The following is a 22065-nucleotide window of genomic DNA, read 5'->3' on the forward strand; positions in this document are numbered from 1 at the left end:
ATTTGAAATGCAGAAATGATTAGAGCAGCTTGCCTCATTTCATATCGAAAAATTCTCTTGATTTATGACAGGGCAGCAGCCAAGATCTATCTTCTAAAGGGAATTAGTGTGCAATTCCTGCATATTTCTGTTATTTAGCAGATGCTATAGCCTTAGAGAGAGAGAGAGAGAGAGAGAGAGAGAGAGAGAGAGAGAGAGAGGGAGGGAGAGAAAGGGAATGAAAGGCGGTATGTAGGTATCTTTTCATTTCGGCAGATGTAACCGTGGCCATTTAGAAGGAGGAGAAAAAATGACACAAAGGCAGACTTGAGAAATTAAGGCATTTTCCAAAACCTTATGTAGGATGTTGACCGAGAATCTTATTATACAGGGTGCAGTGCAGAATATGCAGCAACCTAACTAAGCCTATACAATATACACAGCTTTTTTTCCCAGCATGGATATACCAGTGGGAGAACACAGACATGTGAGGTTGGCTCCGGCCGTTTTATTATAACAAAAAAAAAGAGCCCTTGCAACCCATCCATCCTTGAGGCTAAGAAAATATTAATACGCAGAGGCGATAACGAGGGCTAGAGGAAAATCTCCCTTAATGAAATTTCCAGTTGACCACATGCAATTTGTTTCATCGCGCCGAACAACTAATTGCAAAAGGACGTTATCAAGGTGTGAGTGTGCTGTCTGCTGTAAACTGACTGGTAGAACAGGTACAAATCCTTTATCCTCCCTCCCATGTTAGAAAAACAGAGAACATATAAACTTGACATAACCCATACACATAAGCTTTTTTTAACGGTTATACCGCAAGTATCATCTGAAAAGGACATGGCACTTTTAAATGATTGGGATGCTGGGATGCTAACACAGCTTCAAATGTAACGTACAGGAGAGAAAAACACAAATGTATTTATCAGTAATTCAACAAAAACTATTGTTGAAAGTATTTTTTTGTTTGAAGGTGAAAGGAAGAAAAAATTAACGTGATATTAAAAATGTGCTAATCCCTTCATTTGACAATTTGTATAATTTAAAAAAAAAAAATTTTGTTTGTTTCAAAATGGCACTACTCCTTCATTCCGGGTGGGTGTTGAAAGCGTTGAAATGTACTGTATATGAAAGCCCCAAATGAAATGTCTTGAGATATTCAGACGGAGTGCATGCTTTTTTTGATCTCTCAGTTGTCTAAATCCTGCAGCTGTGGGATCAAGAAAGACGGATACGGTGCCAGTCAGTGACCTTGGTGGAGGGAGAGAGAAAAAGAGAAAGAAAAAACTATCATCATTCCCACCAAGGTTCCAATATCGATTTCACCTGCCCTGACCGTTGCGCAGGGGGTTAAGAGTATATCCAGTGGTAGTGCGATGGTCAGTGGGGCGATATCATTAGCTTGGTTGTTTGTTTATACGTTGGGAGAAGCGGGGTGGAGTTCTAGAGGAATAAGGCTGAGTGTCACACAAGCCACTTTCTTCTTCACCTCCTTCAGCTGATCAGAGGATCATGGTATCAAGGAGGGGGATTAGTAGCGACTTGGGATTTGTGTGATTGGTTAATTTATTGCGGTGATGGCAGCTCTTTCATCTATGGCAACATTTAATCAGCCGCCGCCACAGAGGCTATTACAGGTTAGCTCCTTTTTGCCGGAGAGTCGGTCCGGCTGTGTGCCATCAGCTCTATCACAATTCCCCCTGAAATTTCCAAATTATCTGGAACCAGGGCTTTAGCTTCTCAGTAATAAAAAATTAGAACAGATTCCTGATAGAGGCTTTTCGCTCGCACAGGGCCAATTATAAATAGTACAGCCCTTCTCTCTCTCTCTCTCTCTCTCTGCCTTGGAAGAGAAGGAAGAGGGGAGAAAAAAATCCAACTCTGAGAGATGTGCGAGGGGAACTTATCGTTTCAGCCCCTTGCTCTCTCTCTCGCTCTGATCCAAATCCGTGTGGCTGAAAATTTATATTAGATTTTATCACAGAGAGGCCTAAGTCTAGGAAAAAATCAATGAAGGTTATCTTTTATGTTGCAGCAACTTGTGGAAATATTGATTTTCATTTTATAGCGAATTTGGAGCATCAGTTTTGTAATCACTTCCTCGCTGACTACACTGTTTTGGTCACTGTATCTCTTACACGTGGAACGGTTAACAGAGCTCAGATAGATAGAAGAAGAAGAAAAAAAAAATATATATATATAGGGGGAGAGTATTGAAACCACTGGAGTGAAGGCAGAGGGTGGATAAACCATAACACACACTACATAGACACCGAGGCCAGAGGGGCTTTCACAGCAATGATAGTCTGTAAACTGTTATTAAAACCGTGTATCTCTATAAGCCAAACTTATAGTTATTGGATTTATTATCTCTTTATTTGAATATAGATTAAAAATAAATGTTATATTAGAAATTGGAATATAATCTCCTATAATCCTTTGTTTTTGTTACATTTTTAACATCATTAAGATTAAATAGAATAGTTGAATCGTCAAGAGTAGCCACGTTTATACACGCATCAACATCATTTTACAAGCCACCATTTTTTAACTATCCGATAGGGGTCAGCATATTTTACAAACTCCCCTCTATTTCGGAGAGAAACGCGCTGACGTCACATCCCGCTGCTTGGTGTTAAGTGTCAGGTTTAAGAAAAGGAGTTTGTTTTGAATGAAGCCAGTTCATCATACACTGCCTCTCTCTGGGGAAAATCAAAATGTTCTGCTTGTCAATCTTGCATTTTTTTTCTCCTAGCCTCGACCACTTATAGACCAGCTGATCCGGTTGTGTACAAATGTTTTCATTTGCATCTTTGCAGCCCGCACTCCTCCTCCCTGCACCATGTCCCTAATCCTAAAACATGTCGCGTGAAGTTGCTTCTTGCTTCTGCATTTCATTGTCTTTGTGACGGCTGGTAGGCCTACATGCAGCATGCTTTACAAAGCACATGGGCTAGACCATTGTCACCATTAGATGCATTATGTAAAAAAAAATGCATTGAGAACCATGGGTTGTTGCTGCTCTGTTTTCTACCAAAAAAGGAAGCAAAGAAGAAGAAGAAGAAATTAGCAATTAAATCGATATTACATAATAACACCCATTGTCAGAATTAAAAAAGTTTCTACTTTAGCATTTCGTGAAGGAACAATTGTGATTAGTGCAAGGATTCCTAACACATTTTTTTCACCGTTTTCTAACAGTGGCATGGCATGGCTGTCTAGTTAATGCAGCACTGAGTCCCTATTGGCTACATTAAGAGCAGCTGGAATATCATGAATTCCCAGAGGCTCAGAGGGGACGGCGGGCGGAGAGAATAAGAGATGGCTCCAGACTAGGAGATCTAAGAAAGGGTTAATCTGATTCCCATTTCAGATAGTCGCCGTAGCAACAATCGGGGGCCCTGGTCTGCTCCTCCGCTCTGCTCCTTTTGACAGGGGTGTGAGATTTTCAGGTTAGGCCCAGATAGAAGACTTCATTGTGAGGCTAATTTGAAATGTGAAATCGCTGGATGACTGAAATTACAGAGGTCTCCTCCGTCTCTCTCTCTCTCTCTCTCTCTCACTCTCTCTCTCTCTCTCTCTCTCTCTCTCTCTCTCATCTGCTGCCAGGACGGGATAAGGAGATGCCAGGAGGAGGAGAGGAATAAGAATATCAACAGACACAATTTACTGTCTGTTTGATCAGTTTGGCAGTGTGCAGTATGCCAATGTGCAGACCTACACACACATATATATATATATAGAAATATATTTCTAAAAGCTTATATACAGAAATGTCGCTTTATTTAGCGCCTCTATTTGTTTTCTTAATTTTGCAGACAAAATCCAAAACAGATTGCTATCTTGTCTGGCAGAGGTGTATTTGCTATTTGTGTAAATATAGAAAAAAAATATAGAAAAAATCAGTTTGTCCTCCAGCCTTGGACTAGATAGAGTTCGTGGAAAGAGGAATGGATGGGTGGAAGAGGAGGAGGAGGAGGGGGCAGGCAGGCAAGGCACAGTGCTCATCTCTTGTGCATATCTGTGCCAATTCAGACCTTTAACATGCTCAAGTGACATTTGCATTTATCCTTGAAGGTTGTTGCCTTTTGCGGAGGGGGGGAAAGAAGAAATAAGTGAAAGGCAAACGAGCGAGGAGGACTAGTATTGCATTAGGGCAGACGGACCAGTGTCCCGTCGCAGATGGAAAAAAAAGAAATGGTGTGTCGAGATTGCCCTCCCAACCCATTTTCTCTTAGCTAAACTACTTCTGTAACATCCTAATGAAGGAGGTGCCCTGGGGGGGTTCAAAAGTAATGGCCTTGAAATACTGATTTTTTTTTGCCTTTGACTAATAGGCTGTACTGTACCAAGCTAACCTGAGACATTGCTACCTACACTCTCACACACACACACACACACACACACACACACACACACACACACTCAAACACCAACCAATGTACCACCAGAAGCAAAAGAAAAAGAAGGACAACAAGAGAACACCAAAATATCATAAAACGGAATAGAAATATCCTAAAAGGGTGAACACGGCATGAAAGCAAAAACATGGTGACACTGCAGTGTGTGAATCTATTACAGTGGATGTTGTGCTCTCTCTATCTCTCTCTTTTTTCTTTCTGAGGAAATAAAACTCCACGTTTGACCTCTTGACCGTGAAGAAAAACGACCTTAGACATTCAGAATAATTTTTTTTCTGGCGTATTACAAAAACTCTAACCTCAATCGCCCTTTGAAATGGATACTGATTCTTTAAATTCTTCCCTGCTTGTTTCAGGAAATGGTGAGATCCCAGGCGATAGCGAGGCACAATGTGCCCAAAGTTCACCGCCGAACACTTGCTTCCTTCTCTCTGAAAGTCACCAGCCTTGTTCTGTTTTCTCTCTCTTTCTCTTTCTGTCCTTTTGTTCATATAATTCCCAGACACCTTAGATGTTCTTCTTAATCTAAGAGATCTGATGCTGAAGCATTTTGGTTCAATCCTGGATGATTATTCCTCTTTTTAGAATACAATGCTGGGCTCTTGTACCCATTTGTCAACACTCCAACCACTGCACAGCCTCTTTTCTTTTCTTTTTCACTTTTAGTAAAGACCACTTTGTATAACTCGTTTTCTTTTTACTGATTTTTGAAGAGGCATTTCTTCAAGATAATATAAAAAAAAAAGAAAAAAAATGGGATTGGGGGTGGATTTGAGTCACATGCATTCTGTTGTATATAGTTTCATAAAAAAAAGATTATCTGTGTATGTCCATTCAGAGCGTAACTGGCGGTTATTAATGTGTTTCTTTAATCACCCAAATAAGCGAATGATTAGTGTGTGTTATCTGTCTCCGTCCAGAAGAGCAAGAGCACGGTCCCGGTGGTGCTGAGTGCCGGCCCCAGGTGGCTGCTGGATGTGACTTGGCAGGGAGCGGAAGACAACAAAAACAACTGTGTGGTGTACAGCAAAGGTAAGCAAGCAAACGCCTCTTATCTCTCTACGCAACACAACACACCACGCCAATGCACCATCGCTAAGACACTGACAATTCTCCATCCACTCTCCACCGTCTGGTCTGTGTCTCTCTCTCTCTCTCTCTCTCTCTCTCTCTGTCTGTCTGCTACTTTTCCTCTCCTCCTTTTCTTGCTCTTCCTCACCTTTTCAAAGTCACACACACACATGCACGCACGCACACACACACACACACACACACACACGCACACACACACACATGCACACATGCACACACACACACACCCTCTCTCTCTTTCTCTGTCACTCGCTCATACACACACACACACACACACACACACACACACACACACACACACACACACACACACACACACTCAGACAGAAATAATTGCTACAAGGACACACAAAAAAAGCCATACTTGCACACACCATCTCCCACACCATATCTGTTTTACTCCCAAAGAGTAATTTATATCACTATAACTCTGATTAGGAACCAAGAAACATCACTTGACACACAAAGTTAATGGTCTCTAGATTTCACAAGGTAATTAATGCCCCCCTCCCCCTCATCCTTTCTTTCAAACTCTTTTATACTAAGTGAATCCCTATCTCAGTGAAGATAGCGAAGCAAAAAGCCCAAGTGGAGATGGAGATGGGTTTGCAATCTTTTTTTTTTACTTCATTTGTTCTCCCCACTAATTCAGCAAGTTAATCTTTAATACATCACACGTTATCATACATTACAAGCCCCCCACCCCCTCCCCCCCCCATGCACCAAAAATGGATTGATGTATAATATGAGGATAGAAAACACAACATATCTTGTCAGAAAGAAAATCCATGTTGTTTATTCAGACCTGACCCTAAAAAGAAGCAGAAAATCATAACTCATAACTCTTCAATCTGCTGCATTGTGTCCCAAGCAAAACCCTCATTAAAAAAGCATGGATCTAGGGGATATGAAGCCTGGGTTGTTTTGTTGCAGATTCTATGAGGAGATGCTTAAACTGTATACAGCCCCTGACACTAACAGTCTGTGAGCTTCACTCCCCATGAAAGCACAAGGCCTCCGCAGCTTATAATTGGGTCTTGACGGGTGTTAAACCAAAAGAGACACATAGCTAAATAAATACGTAAATACTGTATAAGGATGTGTCTTGGAAAAATCCAATAGGGGTTGTAGAGGGGGAAAGGGGGCTCCCATTTATCACTTTTCAAAAAATGATTACGTCGTGACAATACTCACCCCACATTCACACACACACACACACACACACACACACACACACACACACACACACACACACACACACACACACACACACACACACACACACACACACACACACACACACACACCCCAAAGCTGAAATGGAGCCCTTTCTCTCCCCTTTAAAGTGAATATAAGTGGCAGGAGTGGGATTTGCAATAAACCCGGATTTTCAGTCTCCCAATTTCTCATCTACTAATCACTAGACTGCACTGGGGAGTTATCCTCTTAACCGGGTACTTAACTTTGTGCTCTTTATCACCAAATCATTAAAGTTTTGATAAGCTGTTAAAAGGAGATTATGCACTTCCTTAAAATCTTCTAATCTTTTTTTTTCCCGCACTGCACTAGACTGACTGTATGAAACAAAAAAAAGAGAAAAGGGCCAATAACGGGATTTCTCACTCTATATTTTTTTTTTGTTTGAATTTTCCTTTTCCGCTCTCAATAAATACATCTTCAGATTGCAATCTCATGCTGTACACACGTCACCACCACCTCAGCTTCATCTCACTGACGGTTCCTTTGTTTGTCACTTCCAGTATGACCTTATTAAATTAAAGACAATAACATCTCCCCCCCAGACGTCCCCCTTGTGAGAGTTGTTCTGTGTTGTAACTGTGTAAGTTCATTACTGTAAATCCTCAGCAAGAATCTTCTTGGGCACGCTTGCCAGCTGATGATAAACGATAATAGAGAGAATGTTGAATACAATTGATTTAAATCTGGGAGTAGCAATTAATATTCCTCTTCTTATCTTCATAGTGTGTTGTGTCTGTGACATTGAAAAAAGTAATAAAATAACATGAAGTGCATCAGACCATTTAAAACAGTTATTTTATATATATATGTATATAGTTGAAGTATGTTCGGTTATAGAACTATTACGTTTTCTCATCTTGAAAACTTTAAATTTGAAATAAATACTACAATACATCTAGGATATGCACCAATCAAACCACAAGGTTCGTAGCAACTTTGGTCACAAAGCTTTGGGTACATTGGCCAGGTGTCAGTTTGCTCCTGGCTACTTTTTTTTTCTTTAAGGTGGACTGGTAGTAAGTTGAGAAAGTTGTTGAAAGTGTTTGATGCCACTTGACTCTTTCGTCTGCACTGTGACTGGATTTCTACCTGCTCATTCTTCTTCATGGCCCTCTTTTGAAGAAAAAAAAATCCAATCTGCATGTGTGGGCCCCCTCTGGAGGTGACATTGAACGTCACCGTTAGGGGAAAAAAATCAAAACTTTTGTTGAGAAAAAAATAATCAATTTTCGAATTCTGTCTTTTTTCGCTTGGGTTTTGATGCGGTGCTGGGAACTTGTGCTTATCACGTGGACGCTAGCGGTGAGTCGACGAAAGAGTCCAAGAGGAACCTTCCTCCCACCTCCAAAAAGCTCAGGCCCAGATTGTTTATATCTTCTGCCCCTGTGCTATTTCTCCTTCTGTAGGGAGGCTGCTTCATTGCTCCCCCTAGATGCGTTACTTATGCAAAAACAGGGAATATCTCAATACACAGTATGCTCGCACAAATATGTTTTTGGCTCACGTTTCAGTGGTCTCGGCTTTTTCTTTATATGGCTGCCTGCGAAAAGATAGTAGCAGCGGTTCAACTTTGGGTGCTTGCCAGTGTGAATCTATGGTAGGAAGAGTATATCTCTTAAGTATAAGGCCTGGTGATTGGTTTGAGTGGCTGGGCTGTAGCTTACTGTTGTTGGGGTGTTCTGTCCTATGATTTCCGCATTACATTTTTTGTACTAGCGCTCATCCCTCTATCCGCCAAACTTGTCATTCTGGAAGTAAGGGGGAAATGTGTGGGGTGAGAGAGAGAGAGAGAGAGGGGAGGGAGGACAGGATTCAGCAAAATGATTCCTCTGAGAGTTGTCTTCCAGCAGTGTGTTATGTATAATACATGCACTGGAGTGTGTAACAAGCAGCAGGGAGATGTAGTCAGGTCCCCCCCCCCCCCCACCCCCATGGGCTGCCCGCGGTCCTCAGCACCCAGACAAGCTCACTCTATAGTTTCAAATATAGACACTTTATCGTTTTGCCTATTTTTTGGGATCCTGCCATTCATATTTGAAAACTATTTCTTACCTGACAATTCGTATTCTCTTTTTCAGTCTGCATTACTTTATCCAGATACATTCTATCCATTTAAAGCAATTAAAAGCCAAGACAATGTGCAGTGTTTAAAGCATGTCTTAAATTAGCATTCACAGAGCTAATTTGTGAATATTTAATCTTCTTTGAAACCCCATCCATAAAGTAAAGGGGCAAGTAGAGGCCCAGAAGTGGAAGTGGAACAAACTTGCAATATCTGTTTTTTCCCAGGCTGTCAGCAAGGGCCATGTTTGTTTTACATTAAGCTCCCGGGAAGAGCCTTATAGCAGCCAGCCATTACTAAAACTCTCAACTCTTACACCACTGCTGCGCTAACTCATTATCCAGCAATCCACCTGGAACTCCCACAATGCACTCCTCCACACTCCGACAGTTTCTTTGAACCGCTGAAGTTATAGAAACAGGCAGAGCAAGTCTGCGCAGAGTAATTATATGTTACAAGTAGTAACACTGGAGACCGAGGAGGGAGAGAGAGAGAGAATGACAGACAGGGACCCAGAGAGAGAGAGAGAGAGAGAGAGGGAGAGATATAAACCAGTGGAGAATGTTCTCTACAGATAAACACCAGATTGATAAACAATACAGCTGGAGAGAAGGGGAGATATAACAGAAGAGAAATTCATTTTTCAATGTTAATTTTTTTTTCCTCTAACATCTCCCAGATGAATACGTCACAATGAAGGCTGTGTTCAAACGCTGCCAATGTGCATATGTTAACTGTTTGAAAAGCATTTACTGTAGTCAGACAGCTGTTGTTTTCTATGATATACCACCACCATTTAACCCTCTGAGCCCTGAGGGCATTTTCTCGATTTTACATGCTTTTATAAATTACCATTTTAGAGGGCAAGTAGATAACATAATACCCAGCTGATTCATATTAAAATGTTCAGAACACTCTCAGCTCTCAGTTAGGAAGGTTCAATTTTGCCCTAGTCCAATGTAAAAAAAAAATATTTTGACATAAATGTTGAAATTTGAAGTCCGATTTTTGAAAAATTTCGAAATTTGTGTGAAATAATACCTTTATTCATCTGATTGAGTTATTTTGGCTCTTGAAATTGCTTCTCCAAAACATTAGCTTCTAAAATGTACAAGAATGTTTCCATAAAAAGGTTGGGAAGAGCAAAAAACATGACTAAAATGATCTTTTTGTCCAAACGTTTTTTGGTTTTTTGGTTCTCGATTTTACATGCTTTTATAAATTACCATTTTAGAGGGCAAGTAGATAACGTAATACCCAGGTGATTCATATCAAAATGTTCAGAACACTCTCAGCTCTCAGTGAGGAAGGTTCAATTTTTCCCTAGTCCAATGTAAAAAAAAAATATTTTGACATAAATGTTGAAATTTGAAGTCCGATTTTTGAAAAATTTCGAAATTTGTGTGAAATAATACCTTTATTCATCTGATTAAATTATTTTGGCTCTTGAAATTGCTTCTCCAGAACATTAGCTTCTAAAATGTACTGGAATTTTTCCATAAAAAGGTTGGGAAGAGCAAAAAACATGACTAAAATGATCTTTTTGTCCAAACGTTTTTTTGGTTGAGATCTAAGGGCATTTTCTCGATTTTACATGCTTTTATAAATTACCATTTTAGAGGGCAAGTAGATAACATAATACCCAGCTGATTCATATTAAAATGTTCAGAACACTCTCAGCTCTCAGTTAGGAAGGTTCAATTTTGCCCTAGTCCAATGTGAACAAAAATATTTTGACACAAATGCTGCAATTTGAAGTCAGATTTTTGAAAAATGTGGAAACTTATGTGAAATAATACCTTTATTCACCAGGACAAATTGTTTTGGCTCTTGAAATTGCCTCTCCAAAACATTAGCTTAGCGAAGGAATACAATAATTGACTAATGTTAACATGCTAATACTAAAATAAAATATGAATAGTGTGGATGCAGGAGAACTTCAGATGCTGCCAGAGGAAGGACCTGATCCACACCGTCTCGTCTCCACCAGGGAAAACTGGAAGAGAACAGACAGACAACAAATGAGCCAAGAAAAGTGAACAGGCATGAAAACAAAAAGACTATCCTGCTGAGCGAAAGCATTATCCCCATTTACAAAGCATTAGCTTCTATAATGCACTGTCATTTTCCCAAAAAAAGTTGGGAAGTGCAAAAAACATGACTAAAATCAAATTTCCCAAAATACAAATAGTCTCTTACTCTACTTTGACCACATATGAGGAATTAAGCAAAATGAGACTGAATAATGACTTGATACTAGTGTTGTTTTTGTCAACGAAATGTATGACAAAATATCGTCGTCAACGAACATTTATCACGTGACAGAAACGAGACGAGACGCAACGTAAATGGTGGTCATGTGACGAAGACTATAATCAAATATATAATGCTTTATTGTTGACTAATAAAAACGGGACTAAATGTGGTTTACAAAAACAAAAACTGACATTACAGCATCGTAAGAGAGGCCGTGTCCGGAGGGGATGTCACTTTTCCCTGTGTAAATGTTAAAATATATGGTGTAGCCATTGCTTGAGTCCGCCAAAACGAACAATTTGAAACCCCACTTAGTAGGTTTGGCCTTCATGTATTGAGTAATTCCAGTTTTAGCCTTTGAGGCAACCATCCTTTCATCCACAGCTAGGTTTTTGTATGGATGAAAATAGGTCTTTGCTGCGGTTTTGATCAAATTGAGGAGAGGTTTGACCCTGAAGAGTTTGTCGAATTGTGGCGTTCCCTTCTTCCTATCATTGTTTACATCTTCATCTGGATCACTTATGTGTAAGTTCCAGGAGATGACACCAAATCTGTCCCTACTCATGACTGTTGCGGCAAATGGACAGGTTAAACTGTGGTTCTGCCTCCAGTAATCAGCAATGTGGTGTAGTCTAACCAGGGCCATGTAAAAGAGGAGTCCAATGTACTTGTAAAACTGTCAAATCAGTCCATTTAAACTTTTTACCCATGGCAATTTTTTTGGCAGCCTGTTTATTTGTGTTGCTACAGAGTGTGTGTACAGTGTGTGCAGTGAAAAACAATTTGAAGAGCTCAATTGGTGTGTAGAAGTGCGTGCCTAGCTGTGGGCCAGGGGTGCGTGCAGGTTGAAACCTGGAGACAGGAGGAGCGGTGTCCTGGTCTTCCTCAGTCTTCCAAGCCCGCTGCTGCGTAGGGGGTGCTGGTGGAGTTAGGACACGGGACCTCTTTGCGGGTGGTTCTCCTCTTCTCCTGGACCTGGTGCTGCCACAGATTCACAGAAATCAGTCTCATTATCTCATAACAAAAATATTTAAACTTCACAACTTGTATTTGCAAACAACAGTGTAATAAAAGTCGATGCAAAAACATTTCCATTCTGTACTATTTGTAAATTGTAAAGGGAAATACTTTTACACAGAATACACATCTATTACTATTATTTTCAAACAAAAGTAAACAAAAGTAGTGCTATCAATAGAGAAATCAGTCCCTGTAATGTCAAGAATGCAAAATTCAAGCTATCTTACATTTACACACAGAGCTTCATTTGCAATTTCTAAAATAAATTATTATACCCGTTTATAAACAGCTGTATAGCCTACTACAGTTTGTTTGTTTCTCTCTCTCTCTCTCTCTCGTAACTTCTGTCTCCTCCCCTCAGCCAGACTAAATGACGGCTTTCCATCTCCCACAACAGACAGCGCTGTGTGTGTGTGTCAAAATATTGACACACACACACACACACACACACACACACACACACACCCCCCGGGTGTCCATTTATGCGAGACAGCTAGCAAACAAAATTGAGACACACGGGGAAGATTGCTTACTTTTACTTGTTTTCAAACTATTACTTGTTTTCAAACAACAGAAGGCTGGCGACAAGAGTATACAGCTCTGTCACGTCAGTTCCAAAAAAAAAATCGGTCACGTCACGGACGCAACATTCAAGCTAGTTTACATGTTCACACTTAGCTTCCATTACAAAAACAGACGTTTTGTGAAATAAATGCTCTTACCCGTCTTCAAATGGATCCATGTCACCTTCATATTCCTCTTCGTCAAAGCCCTCAATGTCGGAATTGGCGTCTTCCTCTGAATCTCTCAGCTGTCGAACATCCGCGCCATGGTGAAATCGAAATTAGGAGCATGATAGGAGTCCTTTGTTCAGTGATTGTGTATGTTTGACCTTAGTGGGAGGTCCTTAGTGATTACACTAAGTTGATTGGATGGTTTTTCACAAAATATGACAGCAAGCAGCTCTACCAATCACGCAAGGGAAAGGGCCGATGACGTTTTCGCAAAATGTTGATTGACAAGCGGCTCAGCCAGTAGCGCAAGGGAAAGGGTTGATACATTTTCGCGCCTCTCAGCAACATATCTCTGGCTGTGAGTCACGTAGAATCACGCGAGAATATGTCCCGGAAAGGGGAGAATCTCAGCTTTCCGGTGATATTTAAACCACATTGCTGCGATTTAATAATGTTAAATAATGTATTAAAACATAACGAAATCACCGACAGAACGCCATAGAACGCAGTACTGCGGGCTCCGGGTCCAGAGGGTTAACCATATTTGCAGGGGGAATGTTAAATTGATGCTGTATTTCACACTCAACTTTAACACTTCTCTATGCTGTACATTTGCTTAAATTGAACTCGGTCAGAACTGAGCGTACAGCCAAAGACTAGAGTCGTCTTTTGGTTTACAGTACAATATATGACTTGGTCCATTCTCAATGTGAGCCTTCATTGTGCTCGGCCCCATTGTTACCTGGTATCGGAGTCCATTGAAACTATACGCGCTCAGTGTGACCACATTATGTGGCTTTATTCAGAGGTCACCTAAACTTTTTCAACTGTAAGCCTCTTAAGCCAGACCACATTCAGATACAGCATGTCCAATAAGTCTCCAGAGCAACTTAGCCCCATTGTTCGCGCGGAAATTGACCAATGTTAACTAGGCCGTTTTTACATAAGCCCGGACGGCGCCGAATTAGCCAATAACTGGCTGTGTCTTTGTATGATTTCATATTCTCCTAAGTCCTCACAATCAGATCCTTTTTTTTTTATGCCTTCATTTGCTCTTTTCCAGCACTCTGGCGTTATATAGACCTCTGAGGCATGGCATGAACTAGCATGACCTGCCTGCATGGACAGATGTGGTATCTATTTGACTCTTTTCTTTTTAAATAAAAGCAGCTTGACAATGCACTGCCAAAGACACTTCAGAAATCAGAAATGGAAGTGTTAAAAAAAAACTGCAGTGTTTCCTGCACTGCTCCCTTAAACATTGACAGTGGAGAGGAAGAGACTCTTACGGTTTCAAAAATGTAATTGTTCTTTTTTTCAACCATCCTCCTCTTTTAAAACGACTGCGGCGAATAGGGGAGGTGGGGTGTGAGGGAGGGAGGGAGGGGTTATTATCTGTTATCTGGTGAACATAGCGAAATAGTGTGACTGAATAATAACTAAACAACTGACACAATGTAAAAATTCCATTATCAGTGTATTAAAACAAAATTGTACCCTAAAGGAGTCCCCCCCCCCCCCCCCCCCCCACCACCACGGCTTCCGAGCAAGCCGACTAATTATGTTTAATTAAAAGACAACAGATCAACAGAATCGTTTTCATTAAGGAAATTATTAATGATTTCCGCGGCAACAATAATTGATTGCACTGAGCCCCACGCGATAACTCTCGGCGTATATACGGTCAGGCTGGAGTGAGTCGGGTTTGGAGAGGAGTGGCTTCTCTCTGTCTGTCTGTCTGTCTGTCTGTGTGTCTGTGTGTGTGTGTGTGTGTGTGTGTGTGTGTGTGTGTGTGTGTGTGTGTGTGTGTGTGTGTGTGTGTGTGTGTGTGTGTGTGTGTGTGTGTGTGTGTGTGTGTGTGTGTGTGTGTGTGTGTGTGTGTGTGTAGGCATTTGGCAGCTCGTTGAGTAGCGTGTCTTGTATAGGTAGCTAAAGCTTCTACATTAGCGATTGAGAGAGAAGTTGTAAAAAGCTTATGGGTTGAAAGCTGGCTTTATATAGAGAGGAGAGAAGGAGGAGAGTGTTGGGTTAAGGACAGCAAAAAAACCAAATCGCACGGCCATCTTAGGGACTTAAGCATCCCACACACATGTATTTAGAGGAGTACAGCTATTCATGCACCTACAATCGCACACATTTCAGGACTCAAGACTATAAGACCAGCGGCGGGGAACACACACTCGTATTATTTTTTCTCCTGTCTCTGTCTACAGACACATTGAGAGGGCGTTTTCTCTAACCCATTTTTTTGTCTGTCTGTCTCACTGGTAAGCATATAAACTACATGCACATTTAAACAAAAACACACACAAACACACACACACACACACACACACACACACACACGCACACACGCACACACACAGTTTGCTGCCGCTCCATTCAGAGCCATGTGAAAGACGTCAGCTCCCAGACGCTTCCTCTTTTATGTGCATTGTTCCCCCCGCCGCGCATGCAGGCATGCAGTTTCCCCCCGTAGCTAGACAGTTAGTATAGCACAAGCAACCAGACACCACACTCTAGCCACAGCACCCTCATTCGGCGCAGTCACACACACACACACACACACACACAGACCAAACGCCATTACAAAACATTTGCATAATGGCTGCTGACACATATATGTCTGTCTGCATTCAGCCTAGACTAAGCTCTTAAGACAAAAACAACAATAAGGGTAAGAAATGTAAAAAGAAGTGATGGGCATTGATGAGGGTTAAGATTCTTCTTATTTTCGAAGATCTCCATGCAACTTTACAATTTATGGTGGCTGTCTGTGTGCACATTTTGGAGTATGTGTTTTGTGTTTGTCAGTGTGTTTGTGTGTGTGTGTGTGTGTGTGTGTGTGTTTAAGTGTGTGTGTTTGTGTGTGTGTGTGTGTGTGCGTAAGTGTGTGTTTAAGTGTGTGTTTAAGTGTGTGTGTATAGCCGGCTGGTCGTCCTTGTATCAATGCCACGTAAGGGGTGTCGGGCTAATGAGCGCGGTCTGTCCTTAGAGCAGGCGGGCTGTTGGGTTGTGCCATTCACTCTGCATATTTAAATGCCTTGTAGAGAGCTTAAGTAGGGCCCACTTTTCCATGTCAGGGCAGCGTTCAATCCTGCTGCGACCATTAATTATGATACCATTGTGCTCCGGTGTGGCTAATAAGAGTGATGTATTGCACCCTCGTGGCATTATAATCATCGGAATGAAGTACCTGGACTATAGTACGCTAAGCTCGCTTTAAGCACCATGTTTTAAAAAAGAAAAGAGAGAAAAAAAAAACAGTAAGTTAAGAGGAGGCTTCTTCTTAACTCGTCTTAAGTGTCTTTGCATTGGTTAAAGCTTCGACATGAGTGTGTGTCACATACTAAACTTCTCTATAATGGTATAATCAATAGTGAGAAATGCTTTGCTATCGGTCATGCAGGAAGGCCAACTGTGTGTTTCTGTGTGAAGGTGCATATAATATATAGTAGGCTAGTCACTTGTGCTAAAAAATATTGCAAGTGCACAGGCATCAAACGCAAGATATGAGTCATTGTTTTCGCTTACTAATTTGTTCATATTTCATCCACAAACACTCCCTCTCCGGAAACACACTGAATCAGAGTGTTATACAAACTAACTCCATTGCTTTGCAGATGTCTTCCAACACAGAACTGTGGTTAAGTGGATTTTTTTTTTGGGGGGGGGGAGATGGTCCTTCTTAATATTTGGAGCACATCTCCTCAGTATTGAATGTGTTAGACCCAGATGTGGGGAACATTTTATTACATTAATCACGGCAAGTTAATGTGATTATATGTACTTTATATTTCCCTTCTTAACTTCCTTCCACTCCCTTAACGGCATAATCAATGGCCGTTTTTATATTCATTGAAAAAATTCTCGCGGATATGAAAATAAGCTTCTGCAAGGGTCTTTTAATCTACTGCGGGGATCTGGAGTCAGTAATTAAAAGAGTCCATCACATTCTGTGTGTGTGCGTGTGTGTGTGTGTGTGTGTGTGTGTGTGTGTGTGTGTGTGTGTGTGTGTGGATCTTCTAAAAGCCCTTAGCCTTAGCTTTTAGGCCGGGGGTACGATGCAGCCCACCGCCCCCATCTCTGCTGTGGTAAGTATGTGTGAAAAGCATTGTCAGTGCGCTTCAGGATAAAGCCTGGCTGTTTGGATGCCATTGGTCAGACTCAAACACACACACACACACACACACACACACACACACACACACACACACACAAGATCCAACCAAGAGTAGTTTGAGAAGGAGTGTGTACAGAAAAGAAGGATGTAGGTGGGGTCGTGGAGGGGTATGTGTGTGTGTGTGTGTGTTAGTGTGTGTGTGTGTGTGTGTGTGTGTGTGTGTGTGTGTGTGTGTGTGTGTGTGTGTGTGTGTGTGTGTGTGTGTGTGTGTGTGTGTGTGTGTGTGTGTGTGTGTGTGTGTGTGTGTGTGTGTGTGTGTGTGTGTGTGTGTGTGTGTGTTAGTGTGTAAGGATAATCAGAGACAAAAGCTAAGAGCTGGTGAGAGGGGCCTTTCTACACATCCACACAGCTCCTTTTTTATTTTTGTTGGGAGGGGTGTGGGGGCGATGGTGCCTTTTTATCAGGCTTGAGGGGGGATGACAGTGCATGTGTTTGTGTGTGTGTGTGTGTGTGTGTGTGTGTGTGTGTGTGTGTGTGTGTGTGTGTGTGTGTGTGTGTGTGTGTGTGTCAGAGGGAGTGAGCGAGAGGGAGAGAGAGATGGAGGGAAAGAGATAGAGGAATCACTGGGGTGGAGGGCTGTTTAGATGGTCAGTCAGCGTGATGGAAAACCACACGGTTAAAGTCTCTCCGAGGGGTTGACACGCAGCACTGCAGAGAGTGGACCTAAACAAGTGGAAGTGAGTCCAGGTAAAAGTCCATAGCAGGGTCAGTATATGACTGTTTTTGTATCCAGAAATCCTGAATTTAATGTATGGATTTGACCAGATAAGTTATGTGAGTTTGTTTGAAAATCAGTGACTACACTAGGCCACCATACCCATGATAATGGTCAACATCACAGATTAATTTTTGGCTCAAATTGGGTTCATTATGTTTGAAAAACAATAGGCCTACATCATGGTCCATGTTCTCATCTAACTGTGGGAGTATGTTCTTGTATAACAGTTGTCATAGAACATGATAGTGGAGGAAAAAAACACCAATGCAGCCTCAAAAGAACAACATACAACACTGCCTTGTTACAATGATACCACTTGGTACAGTCTAGAGAAACAATTCCATTCAAGCCTTATGGGGTCTGGTAAAGCAGAAAACCATTTTTCCTTTGGTAATGTACACCCCAGCAAATCAATTTTTTCGGTTGAGGCGAAAACATAATCAGATTTCCTCTGAAGAAATAGCCCGACACATTACAAAATTGTTTGGTGGGGTCGCCGCTGTGTTCATGCAGGAGAACTCGCCGATAACCTTTATACATACCATTGCAGCTAATCCATTTTATTGATTGTACATCCACCTGTGTGGAAGAAACACACACACACACACACAGCCCCATAGTCTTTAGAGCGTTGGCCGTATCAGTGTGATATCACCGCTTTTTCTTTTCTCATTGCGGCGCACCGAGGATCACAACTGAGAGCCACCTCTAGTATTAACACCTTATCTGTGGGTTGTTTTATCGTGCTATATCTGGTCCAGGGATCTTAGCTTTTTCTGCCCCTCTTAAAGTCAAATACCGTGGGTTAAGGACACAGGGATGCATAAGGGGGGGGGGGGGGGCTCTACAATGAGCTTTGAAGGTGGAGTTGTAGCAATTTAGAAATGCAATACGTTCTAAAGGTGGGTGTGAACAACCTTGCTAGAAGCGTGGCTAAAACTTGTTTCATCTTGTGTTTTCGGATCATTCATGGATATCAGCATACACCTTGAGGTAGGGTGAGGTACTGGGAAGAGGATTGGGAGAGAACAAGTTTGATACATGAAATAAACTCAGTTAAGGGTTAGGGTAAGGCAATATATCTATTGGTATAATGGTATGGCCAAGGGCATACAAGGTCAACACATGAGGTTAGGAAAGGTAGTGGATGAGCTAAGCAAAAAAGCCAAATGTCTCTAGTGTGCTGCATGGAAAGCCTGATGTCTTATTTGCCCAACACTCCAACCTCCTTTCCACCTGACTATTCCTAAGGATACTGGGCTGCTGACTTATTTCAGACGGAAATTGCAAATGACCTGATTTGGCTTTTAAGCACAGGGACTTCTGTTACAGTTAGGTAACAGGTTTGTTTTTACATTCTAACGGTTGTTAAGACAGCAGCCTTGTGTGTGCCACTGATATAGGCTGCTTATGAGCTAAACCCATACATCCTCTGGGTTTGCCTTAGTGCCTGAGCTCTGCTGACCTCTGCCTGTCGACACTGGGTGACAAAGATGGGTGCTCCGACTGTGTGTGTGTGTGTGTGTGTGTGTGTGTGTGTGTGTGTGTGTGTGTGTGTGTGTGTGTGTGTGTGTGTGTGTGTGTGTGTGAGAGAGACGAGGGAGCGGGCGAGCGAGCAGACAGGCGTGCTGTAGGTACAGTAGTGTGGAGGACTAGACATCAGTGTCGTCCAGGTCAGACAGGGCCATCCATTCTGTAAGCCCCAGGGAAGAGAGAGAGAGGGAGAGATAGAGAGGGAGAAAGAGAAGGAAAAGGAGAGAGAGAGAGAGAGAGTGGACGAGAGAAGCGTGTGCATGCGTCTACGGAGAAAAGAGAGAGATGGAATAAGGGTTGGGGTGGGGTAGGGTGTGGGGGGGGGGGCATTGATGCACTGTTTCTCTTAACTCTGTCAAAGCCACTCCATTGTGCTCCCCCGTGCAGTGAGTGGAAACCAATCTGTCATCGCTCCACTAGCCAGCATAGTAGGAGAGAGGGGCTAGACCGCTGGAAACACAAGTCTATTCAATGTGAAATGTAACCGCAATCTGAGCCCCTTGGATAGCTGGGTCTGTAAAAAAAAAGAAGAAAAAAAAAAGAAAAAAAAAATTGATGTAAGATTTTTGAACCCCCGCTCTCTCCCACAGACTGTGAAATGGAAGCCGTGAGTACAGTATTTGGGGTCTGCGCGAGATAGGTTTCAGCAGTTCTGGTATCTCTTGCCTTTTTTCACAGGGAGGTGATTGACATGTTTTGTTGATGGAACTCTATCCAAACCATGTGAGGTTTGCATAGGCGTGAAGGGGCTCCGTTTAAAAAAATCCTCAGACAGAGAAATCCTCGCTTGATATTACCCTCTCGCTTGAGTTGGACTGCTTTGTATAAGATTGGATTTTTTATTATTTTCTTTTTTTTTGGCATTGACAATATTTAGACAGTGACAGTCACAGAAGGGTGACTAGCAGAGACTTAACTTCAAGTCTAGGGCTGTGAAAATTCCCACTTTCTTTTTCCCATGTCCATTTTTTCCTCCTTACAGCTGTCACCTATAGAATCCGAGCATATAGCACCAGTACAGACCACATGGCCTCCTTCTCCTGATGCCCTGAGCTTGCTAAGCCTGCATACTGTTGAATACGTAGCCGCTAATGCTATGTTCCGATGCCATTTGGAGTCACTTCTCCCCCCTTTGCGCCATTTTCCCCTGTAATCTCCCCACTCTCCTCTCTTACGGGGTGGCTCACCCGCTGCTCCAGCCACTATTTCACAGGCCCTTCTTCCTTCTTACAACCAGGCAACCTCCACCATTTTAATCCCTTTGACCCAAACCCTGTGTGTGTTTGCCTGTATCAACAGCTCCTGGAGATTACATCCATCCAGCCTTCCTCCTCACCGCTGTGTGCTTCAGTCACTGTAGGCTGTAGCTTGGCTAGTGCATGCTAGGGTCTTAGTCAGACACTGCTGGGTGTGTGATAGCCGCTGTTAGCTAGTTAGCTTGGTGGGGGCCAAAGTGCACAGGCAGCTGGAAGTGGAGAGAAGACTCTCAAGAGACCCAGAAGAGACTTAAGGGGAGCTCAGGCCTCAAGTAAAAGTTAGATCCGGTAAAAAGAAATATTAGACTCTTTGGGGAAATGAATGAGCATTACCATTTGATTAGTCACTCAGCTTTTTTTCTCACCCTTCACATTTCTAAAAACCTGTGTTTAAAAACCCAAGTCAGATTTAATTCCCTTATGACTTCATAAGAGAAGAAGCCACGCCCCCTCATTTCAAGCTGGCATTTAGATTCACAGGCCAGGCAGACTGGGCTTTTTGTAAGACGGGGTTTAAAGAGACTTGCTCTAAAATGAGGCTTTTCAGACAGAGGCTGAAAAGAGGAGATTCAGCAATGGCACTGTGAGAAATATAAAGGGTTTTTCGGACACTACGACATGGAAAGAGAACAGAAACCCAAATTACAGTTTGAACCTGAAAATTAGCATAATATGTGACCTTTAAAGAAGAAAACACTTTAGTTAAGAGAATGTGACACTAACTGGTGATGACGTAACCTTCTGAACCAAAGACAAAGGCATTTATGACAAGAATTCTGGGTAACGGTGTCCCCGGAGTATAATAGTACAGTCATCACATTTAACATTCATAATATCAATGTTACTGTCACCCAACATGGTCACTGTGTCACTCTGTGAGAGGTATTGAAACAAGGGGATGAAGGATACACTTTCTCTTCAAATTGAAGACGTTTTAGGGGGGAACGGTATAAAGTAAATCAGGGGTCAAAAGGTGAAGGGAGTTATCTGGAAACAGGCTGTCGGGACCCTGTGGTGCTTCCTCATAGCTTGTCAGGAGAGTGAAGCAGCAGCCAGGAGAGTTATATGCTGCGGTGCTGTCGTTACGCTGAGGAGCAGGCTGCGCTCACACAGCAGAGAAGGGGGCCCCTCCTCTTTCATGTAGTGTTTCTGGTAATGGGTTAGGGCTTTTATTGATGTGAACTTATGTGATCATTGCATAAAGCACTAGCACTTCTCTCTCTCTCTCTCTCTCTCTCTCTCTCTCTCTCTCTCTCTCTCTCTCTCTCTCTCTCTCTCTCTCTCCCTTTCTCAGTTTTCCTGTGGGCCACATTAAATCAAGCCTTCCGACCCAGACTCTAGTTAAATTAAACCCTATCAGCATGTTGCCCTCTCATATCGCAGAACAGGCCTTTATATAGACGAGCCTGTAAATGGTGATTAGTGAATGTTTTGATTAAAATTCAACCACATGTGTGTGATACTCTGGTATAGGAGCCAATCGCCTCCTTCTCTCCTTCTCTCCCTCCCTCCGTCTTCCTTCGCATTAACATACATTGAGACAGG

General features: G+C 42.2%; 1 protein-coding gene and 1 long non-coding RNA gene across 2 annotated transcripts in view; one reads left to right on the top strand and one right to left on the bottom strand.

Moving 5' to 3' along the window:
* zfpm2a (zinc finger protein, FOG family member 2a) overlaps nucleotides 1–22065 on the top strand; it is a gene marked incomplete at both ends in the record, with an annotated part of 129237 nt that overhangs the window by 73511 nt on the left and 33661 nt on the right. The window contains 1 exon segment of the mRNA XM_080039025.1: nucleotides 5327–5438. Coding sequence (XP_079895151.1) covers nucleotides 5327–5438 — 112 coding nt within the window.
* On the bottom strand, nucleotides 10308–12991 carry LOC307259256. The gene is made up of 3 exons (XR_013845152.1): nucleotides 12819–12991; nucleotides 11929–12057; nucleotides 10308–10816 (listed from the first exon to the last, which is right to left on the bottom strand). It is a non-coding gene; the product is annotated as an uncharacterized lncRNA (long non-coding RNA).

This window comes from Ammodytes marinus (genome assembly GCF_949987685.1).
Source record: "Ammodytes marinus genome assembly, chromosome: 13".
In the NCBI taxonomy this organism is placed as follows: domain Eukaryota; kingdom Metazoa; phylum Chordata; class Actinopteri; order Uranoscopiformes; family Ammodytidae; genus Ammodytes; species Ammodytes marinus.